This window comes from Wyeomyia smithii, chromosome 3, assembly GCF_029784165.1.
Source record: "Wyeomyia smithii strain HCP4-BCI-WySm-NY-G18 chromosome 3, ASM2978416v1, whole genome shotgun sequence".
In the NCBI taxonomy this organism is placed as follows: domain Eukaryota; kingdom Metazoa; phylum Arthropoda; class Insecta; order Diptera; family Culicidae; genus Wyeomyia; species Wyeomyia smithii.
Window position 1 is genome coordinate 151,432,312 of NC_073696.1, and position 19,237 is coordinate 151,451,548.

The window sequence follows — 19,237 nt, forward strand, 5'->3', positions numbered from 1 at the left end:
CGATCAGTAACATCCCCTTGGAAATTAGATGTCGCAGAAAATTTAGAAATTTTCAAACAAAACCCGGCTTCCCTTCTTAACAGAGATCAGAGTAATCATTTCTCTTGGCTTTTTAAATTTTTACCGAAAACTCCCCGACAAGGCATGGATCACCAGGCCCCAAATTTCTCTACCTAACTCAAGTTGTTCACGTTCTCTGAGTTAAAATTGACCCCATTCGTTTACCTACTTAGGCATAAAATTCTTGGGGTTTCGCTATTTTCTCCACAGTCCAAATAAGCACTGACGAAGGCACTATGTAAGTATCGAAATACGTATATGCAAAAGAAAAGTGATAGAATTAAATAGTGAAAGTGAATAAAAAGTGTAAAGTGTAGTGAAAAGTTTCTATCAAGACGCTCGATCAGAAGTGAATAAATAGAGGTAGTTAAGAAATATCAACTGTGTTCAACTCTGCTATAGTTTTTCGTCCTCGGCGAGGAGCAAAGTCAAACTCCAGTTCTTTTCAGAGTTCCCAACCTTTGCTCGTTTCACCGAATACAGTCCACTTTGCTATAGCAAGAGTTCTCCCCAGACCGAACATAAATTTTGGTCCATCCCGAACCGGATCGTAGTAACCTGTCGAACGTAGCTACTGCTATTGCTACTGCTGCTGCTGTCGATTCAAACCGCGCGCGAAGCGAAGTATTTAGTAAATCGCGTTCGTAAAAAAAAGTGAAATGTCAGTGCTACATTCGCCGAGACAAGAGCAGCATAACACCCCTGCTGCTACTGATGCGGTTATACAAACGGAAAACCTAGCTCAATCTCTGAATGATTCTTCATCGTTCCACGGATTTGACGAATGGGAGATGCAAATGGATGCTGCTAAAACGCAGGATCACTTCAACGCCTGGATTGGCACAACTTGGAGTGTTGTCTACAAATTTGAGTGTCAATTACGCCGAGTACAGCCAAATTCATAACAAGATATTAGCCATTGTACCCGATGAAGCGATCGATGCACAGGATGATGAGTATGCAAACTTTGAGGAGCTGTTCTACAATGTTTCCAATGCAGTGGAAGAGTTATTATTGGAATCAAAAACACGGATTGCCACACAAATTCCTTCCGTAAGTCCCACAGCACCTCAGGTCATTATCCAGCAACAACCGTTGAAAGCACCAATTCTATCTTTTGATGGAAGCTATGATTCTTGACCGAAATTCAAGGCTATCTTTCAAGACTTAATAGCTAATTCGGGGGATACAGATGCCATTAAACTGTATCATCTCGACAAGGCGTTGACTGGAGATGCCGCTGGAATTTTAGATGCAAAGATTCTGAGTGAAGGCAACTATCAGCAAGCTTGGGAAATTTTATCCGATCGGTACGAGAACAAACGGGTACTAGTGGAAACTCACATTCGTGGGTTGCTAAATTTGAAGAAAATGACATCGGAGTCCCACAAGGAATTGCGAGGAATCATCACCGAAGCCAATCGACACGTCGAAAGTTTGCGCTACCATCAACAAGAAATCACCGGAGTATCGGAGCATATAATTGTTTATCTGCTTATTTCTGCCTTGAACAAGGCAACTCGTAATACGTGGGAAGCCACTCAGAAGAAAGGAGAGCTGCCAAATTACAAACAAGTCAACGAGTTTCTCAAATCCAGATGTCAGATTCTGGAAAACTGTGAAGCGGCTTTCCAAACAGCACCTCCAATTTTCAAAAACAAGCAGCAACCAACGAAAGTTTTGCCACAGAAAAGCCACACCGTCTCGGCAAGTACACCTCAAACTTGTGAGATTTGCGGTGGTGATCATCGGAACTACCAATGCAACGCGCTAATTCACCTGACGGCATCCCAGAAAAATGAAAAGATACGAGCCGCTGGAGTTTGCTTTAACTGCCTGCGAAAAGGGCACCGTTCCAAAGAATGTCCTTCCAACAAGAAATGCCATAAGTGTCAACGACGTCACCAAAAGTTGCTCCATGATGATGGAGTACCCAATTTGGAGAAACCGTCCAACGTTTCTCTTCCCGCGGAAGCAGTGGCAAGCACACCACTGGTTCCGGCTGCTTCGAATCAACCATCCACATCGAAGCAGAAGATTCCTGCCATCATAGAGCCACCTGTGTCTACGACCTGTTCATCCAACCTAGCCCAAGCGACCAAGACTGTTCTGCTGCTTACCGCAGTGGTACATGTATTTGACCAGGAGAACCATCCTCATCCATGCCGCGTTCTATTGGATAGCGGATCCCAAGTGAACTTTGTGACTGAAGATATGGCCAACCGTCTTGGTCTCCCAAAGAAACCCGCCAACGTTCCGATTGTTGGTACCAACGCACTGCGATCCCACGCTCGGGATAAAATCACCTTGAAGTTCAAATCCTGAGTGTCGAACTTCCAAGCAAGTCTCGAGTGCCTGATTACACCTAAAATAACTGGTACAATACCAGTGTAAAATAACTGGTACAATACGCCACAAAAAGTTGACCTGCTAATTGGTGCTGAGCTGTTCTTCGATATCCTGAAACCGAGCCAATTAAGCCTAGATGATAACCTGCCACAGCTGAGAGATACTCATCTTGGATGGATTGTATCTGGTGTCATCGTCGAGCCACAAATGTCCAACATTTCCGTCCAGCATGCCAACCACACTTCCCTTGAAGGTATCGAGCGAATGATGCAGCAGTTCTGGGAAATCGAGGAAGTGTCTGATGTTTCGAAGTTGTCAACCGAAGAAATGGCTTGCGAAGCGCACTTTCTATCCACGTACCAACGTGATGAGAGCGGTAGATTTATAGTGCGGTTACCATTCAACGAGAACGCTTCTAACTTGGGTGACTGTCGTGCACTGGCCCTGGAGAGGTTCTTGATCTAAGAAAAACGCTTGATGAATAATCCAGAGCTACAGGCGCAGTACGTTGAGTTCATTCAGTACGAGGCTCTCGGCCATTGTCGGGAGATTTTTGAGGCCAATGATCCACCTGACCAGCAGAAGTATTATTCCTCATCACGCTGTATTGCGTCCATCCAGCTCGAGCACGAAGTGTCGGGTCGTTTTTAATGCAAGTGCAAAGTCCTCATCAGAGCAGCTGTCCTTAAACGAAGTTCTTCAAGTGGGTCCATTAGTACAGAATGATTTGCATTTCATCATTCTTCGCTTCAGAAAATCTAAGATTGCGTTTTCCGGGGACATTGCCAAAATGTACCGGCAAGTGCTTCACGCGCTCAAGACCGACGTTTTCTTCGTATTTTCTGGAGAGCCCATCCATCACAACCACTGCGAGTTCTAGAACTTTGTACGGTGACCTACGGAACAGCATCCGCTCCTTACCTCGCGACAAGATGCTTGATACAGCTCGTCGAAGAAGAAGGCGAATCTTTTCCTATCGCCGCTCGCATCGTGTAGGAAGAAACTTATATGGACGATGTGCTTTCCGGTGCACATCGACAACTACAACAGCTTCTAGGAAGCGGCGGATTCCCGATACGCAAGTGGTGTTCGAATTCTCCTGAAATTCTCGAGCACATTTCTATAGAAGATCAAGAAAAGAGGGTGCCGTTGTCTGAACGTGGAGTTAACGAGGCTATCAAGGTTCTCGGACTGCTATGGGATTCAACTGCTGATACCTTGTACATCGCAAATGATACAAGGCAGTCGCCGCATCCCCAACACTGAATCACTAAGAGGGTGATGTACTCTGAAATCGCAAAATTTTTCGACCCTCTAGGATTGATCTTGTCAGTCCCCGTGGCTCTGTGGTTAGCGATGTCGGTCGGCTAGCTCTCCCACACGGTTGTGATATCGGGTTCGATTCCCGATCGAGTCGAGGATCTTTTCGTGCTGGAAATTTTCTCGACTGGGGCACGGTGTATCGTTGTACTTATCCTACACATGCAAAATGTGCCAAAAACAATATCGATAACGAATTCTCTCAACTAATCTAGTTGATCGAGACCGCTATTAGCCCCAAGGCTATGCGTGCGATATTGTTTTAGGATTGATCTCTCCAGTAATTGTTTTGGCAAAACTCCTGGTTCAACGACTGTGGCAACTTAAGATCGGATGGGACGATCCGGTCGATGAAGACACAGCGCGACAGTGGAATGAACTGCAAGTCTCGATATCTTTGCTAGCACACATCGCCATTCCAAGATGCGTCACCTTTGAAGGAACCATTGCTCACGAGCTGCATGGCTTTTCTGACGCCTCCACCGTGGCATATGGGGCTTGTATCTACCTGCGTAGCCTATTTGCCGACGGTTCAGCCAAGCTGCGTCTACTTACCAGTAAGTCAAAGGTGGCTCCTTTGGAGGAACTTTCAATCCCTCGCAAAGAGTTATGCGCCGTGCGGCTATTGACGCGATTGTTAGTAAAAGTGATACCTGCCTTGGATATGGAACTCCGAAAGATTGTGCTTTGGTGTGACAGCGCAATTGTCCTGGCTTGGATCAAGAAGCCGCTCAACCAACTCCAGTCGTATGTCCGGAATCGAATCGCCATAATCCAACAACACACTAGTGGATACCGCTGGGAATACGTTCGATCGCAGCAGAACCCAGCCGACACCGTTTCTCGTGGTCAGCTACCAGAGGGTTTGAAAGACAACAACCTTTGGTGGAACGGCCCCGAGTTTTTCCAGCTAGTGGAATACGATACCGATATACCCGAAGAAATTCTCGAACTTCCCGAATTGAAAGAGCCAGTCGTCATTGCAGCTGTGAATGTTGTACCATTTCCGTTTTTCTCCAGATACAGTAGCTTCCGTAAGATCCAACGTGTCATGAGCTACATCCTGCGATTCATTGCCAACTGTCGAATCAAGGTCCCGACCTCACGAGAGAAAAATCCTCATCAAACCATCTCTGAACTGCGCTCGGCTACCGAAGCTATCATACGCGTGGTTCAACAAGTTCACCTGGCTGACGAAATTCATCGAGTCATCAACAATGAACCCTGCAAGAAGTTGGCAAATTTGCGTCCTGTTTTCACCAAGGGCTTACTTCGTGTGGCTGGTCGATTGGACCGCTCCCATCTACCGTTTGAAAGCCGCCATCCCATCATCTTACCGGACAAGGACCTGGTAGTACGCCTTCTAATCTGGCAAATGCACATCAAACAGCTTCACGTCGGGCAGTCTGGATTGATGAACGCCATGAGACAACGCTACTGGCTTTTGAACGCTCGATCAACAATTTGGCAGATTACACGCAAGTGTATCAGATGCTTCCGGATTAACCCAACCAACACAACTCAACTAATGGGGAACTTGCCAGTATCAAGAGTGGTACCGTCGCCCCCATTCGCAATCACCGGTGTGGACTATGCTGGCCCGTTTTTAATAAAACAAGGTGGACGCCGTCCGACCCTGGTCAAAGCTTACGTGGCTGTCTTCGTGTGCATGACAACCAAGGCCGTGCATTTAGAGGTGGTTCCCGACTTAAGCACGGATGCTTTCTTGGCGTCGTTGAAGCGTTTCATAGGCCGGTGAGAAATAGTCCAGCAGCTGCACTCGGATAATGCCACTAATTTCCGAGGTGCTCATCACGAACTGAATGAGTTGTTTCAACAATTTCGAAGTCAGCAGTCTGTGGATACCATTAGAGATTTTTGTTCGTCGCGTGAAATTGAGTGGCATTTCATCCCGCCGGACGCACAAGAATTCGGCGGGCTTTGGAAAGCTGCAGTTAAATCCGCAAATACACACCTGAAGCGCATCATCGGGAACGGTAGGCTGACGTTCGAAGAACTAACTACTGTTATGGTTGAGATCGAGGCTGTGATGAACTCTCGACCACTTTTCTCAATCTCCAACGATCCAGCAGATCCAACGGTTATCACACCTGCCCACTATTTGATTGGACGCTCTCTTACTGCCATCCCAGAACCGTCTCTGGAGGACATCAAGGCAACCCGCCTTACACGATGGCAGTACCTACAACTGTTGCGGGAGCATTTTTGGCGAGCGTAGAGTCGTGACTACCTAAATACGCTCCAACCCCGAAAGAAGAATCTACGTGCCACACCAAACATCCGTAACAATATGATTGTGTTGCTTCATGATCGGAAGCAGCCCCCACTCAACTGGAAGTTGGGTCGAATAACAGCCGTTTACCCTGGTGACGACGGTTTAGTTCGTACCGTTGACGTCATGGTTGGAGGTTCCGTCTTGCGACGCCCCATCAACAAGATTTCGGTCCTGCCCATAGAAGACAATGTTCCAGGTATTGATAAAGTTGAGTAGCCTCAACCGTGGGGAGAAAGTTCCGTCTCCGCCGAAAGCAGATCATTCACTGCTATGTTGTTACTGTCGACAACATACGCGGCATCGGTATTCATTCCAACAGAAACCGAACAACCAACCAGCGAAGACCACCAAACCCCACCTCCGGCGCGACGCTATAAAAGCAGCGGTCGCATCGTGAAGTTTTTCAGTTTTGTTTTAACCATCGTTCTGTAAGCATCAGCAGTAGGAAGAAGAAGAAAATAAAGGTAGTTAAGAAATATCAACTGTGTTCAACTCTGCTATAGTTTTTCGTCCTCGGCAAGGAGCAAAGTCAAACCCCAGTTCTTTTCAGAGCTTCCAAGAGTTGATTGATTGACACTTGCTCCCTTTGCTCGTTCCACCGAATACAGTCCACTTTGCTAGAGCAAGAGTTCTCCCCAGACCAAACAGCCTCTGTCATGCCGAGTGCGGCGCGGCGCGAACTGCGTCTTTTTTCACGGTGAGGAATAATATCAGCAATGAAGACTCACGTGCGTCAGAGCAGATCCCGAACTGTTTCGCCGCAGTTCGCGCAGCGCCGCACTCGGCATGACAGAGGCCTTAGCCACAATCGCAGTTGCAGTAGCAGGTTCGTCTACCTACGGGCGAGTTGATAGCACAGAGCGACTGCGTCTTCAATTCTCTTTTGGTAGGAAAATAACGCAGCACGGGTTTTGCTTCTTCCGGTTGGCTCGTGATCCGACTCGAAGGACCAAATTGATGTTCGCACTGGATCGTCTTGTGGTGGACTGTAAACACCACAGGGGAACGGAGTTTGCAATTGGTTCAAAAATTAACTCTTATTAGTCCTGAAAAGAACTGGGGGAATTGCCTTTTGCTCAGCTCCAAAGGAAAAAGAATGCAGGAAAACAACTCTGCTGCTATACTACCAACTATTTACTCTCTTCTTATTTATCTTCTGCTACTGCTGCTACGATGTGAATGGATGCGCAATAAAAAACTGAATGAACGCTTTCTTTTAGAGAGTTCTTTTATATTTTTGCGGTGGCTAGCATAGATGCTGCTCGATGCTGATTGGTCGTGGTTAGTTTTGTCGGAGAAACGGAACAAAAATTTTATATTAATTTTTGCTGTGTAACTTGAAGGCTGCCTTGCATGCAAGATCTTGCGCATTTATCGCGATTGTAAAGCCTGTATTACACTCTTTGACCAATGGTAAAATATTTGACCTTCTGACATAATGGTCAAATTTATTTGATATGATTGTTGTTTGCTCGTGTTTGCCACATATAAAAATTGGAGAGTGGCAAACAATTATCTTTGACCAAATTTTTATCTGTCAAAATGTGACAAATATTGGTTTAAGAGTGTAATCCAGTTTTAAAACCAGGGGCCTATAAACGTCAACATTTTGCCTACCAATAATAAATTCATCACGGCAGTAATATTTCATTTCAAATGCTTGCAAAACTTATCTCATTCATTGAAAGTGCACATTGTACTGAAAACAAATGTTGAGCTCTTGTTTTTTTTTTCATCTAAAACGACATTTACTCGAGAATAAGTCTACCGACAAAATGGGACGTTTACTCTATTTCACTTGTTTCAGGGCAAACCAACCAAAAAAGGGTACCAGAAACGCTAGTACCAGAATCAATGAGTGGTAGATGGAAAATGTATGGAGTTTGACAGCCACAAGAGCCCCCTGCTTAAAACATACCATAATACACTAAAATGTAAATATTAATCAATTTAGCATTATAACTGAATCTAAATATAAATTGCAGCTTTGAAGGCAGCGGAAATTCAGTGTTTATTCATTAATCGCAACACTTTTCGTCATGTGTTTCCTAAAATGACTGATAAGTAAATTTGTGAGTGGTTGAACTTCGTATGTCAATTACTTAAGACAATATTTTTTAGCGCTTGGTTTGGTTTGGTCGGCCATATGTATTTTTGTCGTCCAATAAACATTTTTTCATCAAAACGTTCATTTGAGACGGCATACACTACCCGTCATAAGTTTGGAATCGCTTTACTGAGTATTGCAACACCCAGTTGAATATTGCAACACCTCCCGAAAAGTTTAGCATCACCTGGATATCTTGTGTTTTTGACAACCTAGAAAGCTGCGGTTCTCAGCAAACTTGTTCAGAAGGTCAAAGGCTACTGTATGATAGCCAATTCAGTGTGAAATTCTTCTGCTATGTGGCGCTAGTGGGCAAAAAATGTGTCGTATTTTGAACTTAACTAATCTCACGATTCCGACCTGCTAAATAGTTGTGGTGTTCAGCAAGCATGTTCAGGAGGCTAAATGCTTATACATGGTAGACAATATAATACTGAATTACCCCACTATGCGGCGCTAGGGTGCATGCAGTTTTTCTTATTTATATTTTAACTTTTCGCGTGATTATTACTATAAGCCGATGGTGTTGCGTGTTCGGTCTTCAGCTTGCAGCGGAAAGTAATACGAAATGCCCTCTGTGGTGTTCAAATCCTTCAACACCAGATTAGAGGTATGTCTACTGCAACTGTTTGCAGCCGAGGTAATCAATTTAGTCGCGATATCGTCTATTTTCCTTACTGTAGAACGGGTTGTGAATGCTGGCGATCAAACTGTCAACATACCAACACAGTCGCATGCTACATGTTGTAACCCCTCAAATGAAAGCACTTCTTTAGAATAAACACACACAAGCTTACGTATTGTGTGAAGCAGAGGGGATTCACTGCTGTCAAATTTCATACATGTGTGCGTTATCGCAGATCAGCTCTGGTCCATGACGTTTGTTGGTCCGTGACGTTTGTAACTATGAACGATAATGAGGAAAAAATCACTACACAACACATTCATAAAAGTTTTCCGCGGTTTCTCGAGTTTTGACAAAAAAAAACGTTCCAATTCTATAATATTTCACATCGATCAATTTCATAACCAAAAAGAACAAAAACCAAAACAAACACCATGTTGCCGAATATGTTGGTTACACGATGTTTGACAGATAGATCCCCCCTGGTGTGAAGTGATCAAACTGTCAACACTCAAATCGGTTCACGCTCCCTAAAATGAATTCAACAATGATTAGAAAACAATTCATTCTCATAAAAAGTGGAACAACACGAAAATTGAGTATCTCTGTTGTTATTCAAAATTGTGTAACCATAGTATGAGCAAATACTGTGTATGTATTTATTATTCAGCATGATGTATACAATTGAACTCATTTTTTGTATTTAATAAAACTTATTTAGTTCATAAAAAATATCAGTTTATGTGTACAAAATTATCCATTTGATGAATTTAAAACTACTCAGTTTTAAAATTAAAACCTACACAGATTAAGATTTTGAAACCATAAAGTTTTTGAATAGAAAAATATTCATTTTTGAATTCAAAACTAAACATTTTCAGATTTCAAAAGTACTCAGTTTAAGAATTGAAAACCACTCAGTTTTAAATGCGATGTTGGCGTAGAGAGGTTTGTGCCGGTAACAGTCAAAACAAAACAAAACTTAGGTTACATTCTATCTGAATGGTGTCTAATTATATTAATTTTTTAAGTATATTTTGCTCTTTTTTTGTGATGCATAATCACTTGATCACTTGAATCCCTTGAATCACACAATTTTCCTGTAACACGAACAACCTGAAAACTTTTGGTTTTTTAGAATGAATAATGAAAAATGTTTATATGTGTACCTTAAAGCTTTTTAAAATGTCCCAGCGATTTTCTCATTTTTTGGAATCACTCAAACAGCCACAAACACAGATAACACGGCCGCACAGGCTAAATAATGGCGCACAAATGTTGAATCATGGTGCCGCTATTTCACTTGTGTCAAATAATGGTGTCGTTTTTTTATGCTTGGTACTCAAAATTGAGTTATAGCGGTAAATTCAAAAATGAGCTATTCTAGATTAATCCAAAATCAGTGTGAAAATTACACAGAATCACGAAATGCGGTATATTTTTTTTGACGTTTCCATGCAACTTATGAAATTGAATTAAAATCAATTCATTCGCAGTGCTACTTTTCACAAGCGATACACTTCGTCATGTGTCAACAATCAGTACTTATAGAATTGCGTAAATAAAAAGTGTTACTGTGTAACTGAATATTGCAACTATCTAAACAGAATTTAAGATAGAATAAGTTGAAAACACAAAAAACTTTATGCACACTAGCAGCACATTGAAGAAAAATTCCGAACTAATTGACTACTTGATATTTTGACTAACTTTGCTGAAAATCGCAACTCTCTAAATGATGTGATTATTGAGCTAAACTGAATTCAAGATGCTCAAAACTAAATGCACACTAGCGCTGCGTTGCAGCTGAATTCCACACTATACTGTTCGCTAATTATAAGCGTTTGACCTTCTGAGTAACTTTGCTGAAAATCGCAACTCTCTAAATGGCGGGCTTATTGAGCTGAATAACGTTCAAAACACTCGAAACTACATGTACACTAGCGCCGCGTTGCGGCTGAATACCGCGCAATACTGTCTGCCAATTACAAGCCCTTAACCTCCTGAGCAACTTTGCTGAAAACCACAACTATCTAGGTTTTAGCGTACATAAATCTGCCCATCTTAAGTGATGCTAAACTTTTCGGGGTATTGCAATATTCAAACTGCCTGTTGCAATACTCAGTAAAGCGATTCCAAACTTATGACGGGTATTGTACATATATGTTTATTAAATGAACAATACAAACATACATATTTACCTCAGCTTCTTCTGTATCATTTTTCGATATATCTGTATTACTCCTATCATCGCTATCGTTAAGAGCACGTATCTGAAACATCATACACGTTTTCTACCGGAGGTCTGAAAAAAAAGAGAAATTACGGAAGTTTAAAACCAGAGTAGTTAGTATGACTTTGCTCTTACATTCAAGTGAGTTTTAAGACTTGCTTACACATCTATTTCTCAGTTGCGCAGAACCCCAATTGACAAAGAAGTATACTTGGGATGGATTTCAGTTAAAATTCTTCTTAACTCATGTCTGAAGATTCAATTCCAATGAAATTCGCGATGTGTTCACTGCAACAATTTGTTGCATAGACGCTTGAAATCATGAATTCAACATGTGTGCATCACCTGCATCGTAGAATACATCGTGCATTGCATGCACTTGAAAACGCTGCCGAGTATGAACGGTTTACTCAATAGATCAATGTGCGATGCAACTAAAACAATCCTATATAGAAGCAGAGCGAAGATAAACTATCATCACCAAACATAAAACCTTTACTAAGTTCAAGTTCGCATCAGTTTATGTCAACAGTGTTAAAGTAAATGATACACTTACTAGGACTATATAATAGCAATTTAGAACCAAATTTTTGTGTATGTTTATAAATATTATTTGTTGTTTTAAATCTTAGGCCGGCAAATCAGTGATGCCAGATCTTATTGAATAAAATTAACACTGTTGGTAGCAGCGATGCCAGATTCAGGGTTATGCTATAAGAGCAAGCCCACCAGTGGCTTATTTGAAGTTTCTAAAGCTAGTTTGGCAACTCCCACCATAACGCGGCAACCGCACCGGGCGTTGCTATGTTGGTTTGGGAAATAGCAATCCTCTCCTCGGGTAATAGCGAGTTATTAAATTTGGCAACGCGATAGCAACGAGCCGAATCGTTGCCGGCAAATCAGTGATGCCAGAGCCGAATCGTTGCTATTTGATGAAATGTCAAACTGTTGTTTTTTTGTGCTCGATAGTGAATGTTCGTAATAATATTACGAAGATGATGAGTGTTTCGAATGCGGACTCAATTGGTCGGCCACGGAAGACGACATGTTTTGCCTCGCTTGTTAAACACGTCGCAGAACACAAGTGTCGGCGTGAACTACTACTCAATTTTGTTTCCGATTGAGCTGAATTTTTGCACAGGGTGCAGGTGAACATTTTGTATAGGTTTTTTATTGAAATGACCATTTTGGTTGGCATTTTGGTGTGCAACCTACACGATGCGGAAAGCGCAAATCCTCACAATATTGGCCAATATTATTCAATATACCTGGAAGGTTTAAGCAAATCTGCTCGGGAGTATTACCAACTATTTTCCCGTTTCGTTCGGTCGTTGTATAAAAAACCATATTTCTCCTTTACCGCTGTTTCAATCTTCAAAAACAACCTGAGATGCGTTCGAAAGCGGCGTTGGAAATGGTCATCTGTATTGACCGGTGTTTCCCATGAAAATATTGTAAAAACGCTGGATGGCACCTTCCTCCGTATGGCGGTCAATGTTTGGCTATTTACTAGGCTGAGAGCCGCCCCGAATCTTTCCAAAAACCCTTTTCTTAATCGCGTATAAGGAAATTTGTTTGGCGAAATCACTTTCTTTATCACTAGAATCAACCAAATACTCGAAAACAATTTCCGCGTTCTATATTCAAGTTTCTTTTTTTGGTGGCAAATTTTCAAATATTAATAGCAAACTGTGGGAGCCAAGACATCATAGAATACAGAATACAACTAATGAAAGTTCGCCAGCTTTCAGTAGAATACTGCCGCTCATGGCAAGTCCGTCCCAATTGCATTTTTGTCAATTTTGAGTTTATTTATGGAATCAATTTCTTTTTATATCTACTTTCGATAAAACAAATATTTTTGAATACTTCGTTCTGAGGAGTTATGAAAAAATAGCAAGTCGGTTTGTCCCATAGCAAAAGTGATCGCATGTCGGTCCCACTGCAAAAATCTTCGCAATTTAACCCCACAGCTAATAATGATTATGAAAAATGTGATATTTACCACAACTTATGGTCTTCAGGATTAGAATTGGATGTACCAAGTGATATTCGATAGGAGGTTTGATTGAATTATACGCGGTCTACATCGTGTGGTTCTAGCTGATAGTACAATGTTATCTTCAAGACAAAGTTTCCACCAGTAGCTTCTTCCAGCTGTTGTTAGTTGACAGTGAACGCTTTAGGTGTGTCACTGTATTATTAGTTGAAGCATTCTTTAGTAAATACTACTTTTCGTATTTTATCCGTATTTTATGTAAAGACGTGGGCAAGAATTGTTCAATTATTGTCGCGAATTCCGTTTTGAAGAATTTGCCAGTCTATTAAATACTTCGGTTCGCTACTTAGCTGTTTTTTAAAGGAGCAAACATTTTCCTAAGCTATAGGTGTTCTTTCATATTTGCTTCCTCTGCTACGTGGACGTTACGAACGTGTGACCGCTCTCAGGAAAATTTAGAACAAGTTCCTACACCTAAACTGATTTCGAATTTATCAGTAGTATCAAATGTAAAAACAAAATCTAATTTTATTTTGAGAGGCGCAGTTGGTACATTGTGCTATGCTTCTCACAAAAAAAAAGTAGGAGGGTGGTATTCAAGACACGACCGCATGACGTTGGACTACGGTATTCTTATATTCCATTAAAACAAATAATAGAGAGAATTGCAACTCTAGTATTTGCTGCAATTTTATCTAACAGTGCATTTCTGGATGCTGAGACGTTAAAACGTTATAAATAATAATATATATATATATATATATATATATATATATATATATATATATATATATATATATATATATATATATATATATATATATATATATATATATATATATATATATATATATATATATATATATATATATATATATATATATATATATATATATATATATATATATATATATATATATATATATATACTAAAAGAATGGATATCTTTTATTTAATCGCTGTCATTTCATACATATTCGAATCAACCCTTTGTTTGCTGCACTACCAAGACAATCATTTAATTGAGCGAATTGGTAAAATTTTCCTATCTAAGCAAAAAGCAAACTTTACGAAACTATCTGAAATTGGAGCCCAGAACGATTCAACCGAAAATTTTAAATTTGAAAATTGTTTGACATTTAATCGATAAAACTCATGCTAGGTTAGTTCCAGCCCAGCATATAACTTCATGTATTTGAGAAAAAAAAAACGTTTGGTTCAATAACTCAATATAGCAAGAGCTCAATCACACGTTTTTCGGTAGTTGTTATCAAGGTTTGGGCGAGTGACAGGAAAATATCTTAACTTCTTCAGTTGTGATTTAGAGCATTTCTAATTGTTTTGTTATTTTTCACGATAGCGACAAGTTTGTTTCTTTCTCTGTGTGCGAGAAACAAAATCAAAACCGCGCACCGAGAAACAAAAACGAAAATTTGTTGAATGCTCATTGAGAAAACTTGCAACTCTTTTTACCAATAATTTATGATACTCAAAAGAACCCGTTTTGATCTAAATCAAATTTCTAGTAAATAAGTGTTGATCATTCATAGGTAGTAATTTTTCCTCGATGAATAAAGACTGGCTGAAGAAGTTAAAATCGCTGCTGTAAAATCAAATTCACAACTGTGTTCGTTAAGACGTTTTAATATTTTCAATGACAATAATAATCTTCGATAAACTCCCGCTATAGTTATTCACACACATGCTATAACTATCTAAACACGCGTTAAAACTATTCATACACACGCTGTAGCTATAGCTATCCATACACACGCTATTTCTTTCCATACATTCGATACAACTATCTATACACACGCATAAGCTATCCAACCATGTGCTATTACTATCCATACATACGCTATAACTAATCATTACACACGCAGCAGCTATCCACACACAAGCTATAACTATCCGTACACACGCTGAAGATATACACGCAATAGTCATAATATGCTACACATGCTAGTGTCTTACACACGCTATAGCTAGCCATACACACGCAACAGCGCCATCCCTATCATCGCAAATGTCATAGCAATACAGATGCACATACGCTATATGTGCACACTGCACACACACTAAATGGCGGTAGCTTTCCTAGTGGCAGTGCTGGCTCGTGCAGTTTCTGGCTGTTTTCACCCAACTCAGATCGAAGGAGAACCGAACTGAATGAAGAAATGCAGCTTCCCACTACCTCCGCCGCTGCTGCCTGATACCACCGCTCTGGTTCTGCTGCAGCTCAGTTTCGCCACTGGAATCAGCCACCGCTGCTGATTATTCAAGACCGGCCTGGTGGCCTTTCACTTGTTAACTGATGACTGCTATGAGACGACACAGGCTATTATATAACCCAAAGCAAAAATCCATCCGCGAGCAAACAAGAAGCGAGCTTGTGATTGGTTGAATGTGCACGACTTTTAACACAACTTTTAACTAGTTTAGTATCGAAAACATATTTGAATTATTATATGTCAATCTTGCGCAATATTTCCCCTATCAATCAAGCCATTGGTGTTTAGAATCTGTTCAGTGGTAATGATAAAAGAAGCATTTTAAAACGGTGTTGAAACACTTGTTGCAGCTACCGAAAGCGAGCTCGTTATTGGTTGAAAGCTGTGAGACTGTTTACAAAGTCAGATCGGTTGTATCCGTTAGTGTCGACTGTGCTTGTGAAGAGAGGTGGTGATTGGTTGCTCGGTATGATTTAGACAATCGATGTGATTTATCAATTTTTCAATAGTGTATCTCGAACAATAGGTTATTTTTGTTACATAAATTCAACCGTAAAAGAATTTCTGATCGGTTGATGCTAAAACCTCGAAATTCTGAAAAGAAATGACTGATGTATAAGCGCTCAAAACCTGACCACTTTTCCCTGGTTTTCCCCGGTTGAATTACTAGATTTTCAAATTCAGGTGCCTAACTTCGATATAGACGTTAGTCCAACGTCAAAACTTATTTAATGAAGCACGAGAGAAGGTCATTTATGAATTGACCTGCGATGGATTCATTCCAAACGCAAGCTATAGCACCGCCGTCGATTTGCAGTAGTTTGTTTTTCATCACCGGTCGTAGCTGGCTATGGGACTGACTTGCTATCATTCTGGCTACGTACCGTAAAAGTAATCGCATATGAGTCCCAGCTTATGATTTTCAACAAATCGGTGTTTATACAAGTTTTATGATGCAAAAGTGTTAGATTGTCATTGCAGTACTAAATTCTGTTGATGGTCTTGATTGAAAATGCATTCAAGTGCAAAATTTCACCCAAAGCGTTACGATTTTTAATTGCTGTTTTCTCGTCGGCACCAAAACGCAAATGAGACGGACTTGCTATGAGCGGCAGAATAGTCGTTTAAGCCAACGTTGCGGGACGTGCCCACTTTAACAAAATTACTTTAAATAAACATGTAAGGATGAAAAAATCCATGTACGCACAAGTAAAAAAACCTGCAAAAGAATTATGCTATCGATAACTTGGGAAAACGGAAACAAAGTTAAAACAAAGTTGCGTGAAATGGAGGGAACATTTTATGAAGCAGAAAGAACGTAGATCATTCCGGAAAAGATTGACTGACGGATAGGTCGAAGTGAAGTGATTTGCTGTTGAATTCGCACTACTTGCCGAACATTTCAAAGTGAAAAGAAAATCCTTCGAAACATGTTAAAGCAAAGAACGGTGAAATCAACAGCAAATCACTTGATTTTTCTGTTGTTATGTTCATCTTTTTTGATATTCTTATGTTTGAGATACAAAATGTTGGTCATTTGGATATTATCTGCTAATCACAATAAATTTAAAAGGTTTCTGTTTATTTTAGATTTTTCAATTTTATTTTATTCTAGGTTTTCAATTTCATTACAAAATGACCACTGTCGCTGTGTCGGTGTATTCGAATTCAGGATCTGTAAAAGAGTTGTTTTATTATTATTTTATTAATATCAAAGATTCAATAGAACTTACTTCCAAACAAATTTTTAATCTCCGGGGAAAATGTGCTGCTTGCGCCTTTCGCCATCGCGACTATTTTTGTTTCGTTTTATGTTTTTGACGTTTGTCAATTGGAATCGCAGCTGTAATTCAATTGATTTGAACAGTGGTGCAAATTCAAGAGATATTCATTATAACATGATGGTGATTTCCATTGAACAGTTTTCAACGCAAGATCATCTCATTAGAAAGTGTTAATCATTGTGAAATCAACACTAAATCACTTCAATTTGCAGTGTGACGTGACGAATCGAGTCAAGTGCAAAAACACTTAAAGTTATCGTATCATTTAATTACAGTTTACGCAAAAAATATGCGAAATACATCACAAACAAACATTTTGCCAACGCTGGCTAGTGACGGTCTTCAGAAATTGGCAACTGCCGGTGTGAAAAAGAAATAGTGGAAATGGTAATCCCCATTAGCAACGACCGGTGCGAAAATCGGTTGCTATCCAAAATAGCAACGGCCAGCGTTGTGAAAGTAGCAACTCAAATGGCAACTCACCGGTGCGCTTGCTCTAAGTGGTAATGCTCCCGCTCCAAGTATGATGACAGTTCTACAAGGTATGCTATTCACGTCGATGCATTAGTATTAGTGATCGTTATGAACTTTTTCCAATTTTGTATGAAATTTGAAATGATTTTGCATTTTAAACTAAACTTATAAAACATACTTTCCTGAAAAGTTATCGAAATGATGTTGAAACATGTTTTATTTGTGGGGAATACATAAACATGCTGCGGTTTAGGAAAAATATGCTGTTTTTCATCAATTTGCCGGTAACCTTTTTGCACTTTTCGTTATTTTCTTGTACTCTAATAGCGCTTCTAAATAGAGTCGCTTATGTTTCATACAGTAATAAAAGTCATGAGCTATGACAATGGCTAAGATTATGCTCCAACTATTAGAAATATAGCATTTTTATATATTTTATTTCGACATATTGTCACAATTTTTCACACTAAATCTAAATTAATATCAATTTCTAGTGTGTTTCAACTGGAGATTCACTCTCCAACCAAAAAAATCAGATATAAAACAACATGAAACGAGAAATTTCCAAAAATGTTCTGAATCCCATACAAAACGCGAAATTTTTCATAACGAAATTTGTTTGTGTGCGTGGATAGACAAAAATGTAGCATACCTTGTAGAACTGTCATCATACTTGGTGCTCCCGCTATGTGGCGCATTTGTCACTTACAAACCAAGCACTGATATCGATAAAATATCGATACAGCAATATTTATGCAGTGTAACAGGGGCACCACAAGACAGATGTCAATTTAAAGATTCAAATTTTTACACACGATTTTCAACCGTGCAATTGAATTGTACAATATAACGGTGGGCAGCGAAATCTGTGTCAAATAGACCCACAAGGTTAAATTTCGAAACTGAATGTAGCTGGGATTTGCTTCTGCATCACATAAAAGCAACGTACTTCTAGCACGCTGGCAACTACTTTTTTGGTCGCTTCGAAAAAGTAGCTTGGGATGAAAGAGCCTTTCTTTTCAGGATATTTTCTTGAATTCTGTGGGGCGTCCTTACTTGTGATGTCATTTCCTGTAGCACAACAGATAATCCTCCCAACCTCGTCTGATAATTTGAACGAAAAATCAAAAAAGAGACTTTTAGGTGAAAAAGAGACCATTTTAAAAGAAAAACCTAAATTAATCCACCTAGCGGTCAGACCCAGCCTTTCTCATTCAAACTTTTATTTGTTTAAATAGATTTACATGACCGCTTCATTCCAATAAATGTATATTCACTCTTTAGGTTCTAAAATATTGATGTTGTAATCTATACATATAAAAATGCAATCCGGTCTGTCTGTCTGTCTGTCTGACCCAAAAAGGCTCGAAAACTAACGAACCGATCGACGTGAAAATTTGTATGTAGGGGTTTTTAATGCCGATAAAGGTTACTATGATAGTTAGAGACCCCTCCCTCTCTTGAAAGAAAGGGGTCCCATACAAATGAAACATAAATTTCTGCACAACTCAAGAACAAACCAAGCAAATGAAACCGAATTTGGCATGTGGATGTTATAAGGGGTAACAAATAGGTCCATACAAATGAAACACATCTCGAGAACTAATCAACTAAATGGAACCAAATTTAACAGTTAAATGTTTTTAGTGGTAACAAATGTGTTCCATAATCGACCTCAGGCAACATTTTAGATTGTAAGATGGCAACTTCCAGTTTCTGGCAAACAGCCAAAAATGGCCGATTTCCAACCAATATAAGA

General features: G+C 40.0%; 2 protein-coding genes and 1 long non-coding RNA gene across 3 annotated transcripts; 2 read left to right on the top strand and 1 right to left on the bottom strand.

Moving 5' to 3' along the window:
• Window positions 1–719: 719 nt before the first annotated feature.
• On the top strand, window positions 720–2,385 carry LOC129728689 (uncharacterized). The gene is made up of 3 exons (XM_055687140.1): window positions 720–914; window positions 970–1,113; window positions 1,213–2,385. The coding sequence occupies exons 1-3, from the start codon at window positions 720–722 to the stop codon at window positions 2,383–2,385; spliced, it is 1,512 nt and encodes a 503-aa protein (XP_055543115.1).
• Window positions 2,386–2,886: 501 nt separating this feature from the next.
• On the top strand, window positions 2,887–5,968 carry LOC129728690 (uncharacterized). The gene is made up of 3 exons (XM_055687141.1): window positions 2,887–3,049; window positions 3,996–5,484; window positions 5,578–5,968. Exons 1-3 carry the CDS (start codon window positions 2,887–2,889, stop codon window positions 5,966–5,968), a joined length of 2,043 nt encoding a protein of 680 aa, XP_055543116.1.
• A 10,826-nt stretch (window positions 5,969–16,794) lies between these two features.
• LOC129732153 (uncharacterized) lies at window positions 16,795–17,347 on the bottom strand. The gene is made up of 2 exons (XR_008729190.1): window positions 16,954–17,347; window positions 16,795–16,895 (listed from the first exon to the last, which is right to left on the bottom strand). It is a non-coding gene; the product is annotated as an uncharacterized LOC129732153 (long non-coding RNA).
• Between the last annotated feature and the right edge of the window lie 1,890 nt (window positions 17,348–19,237).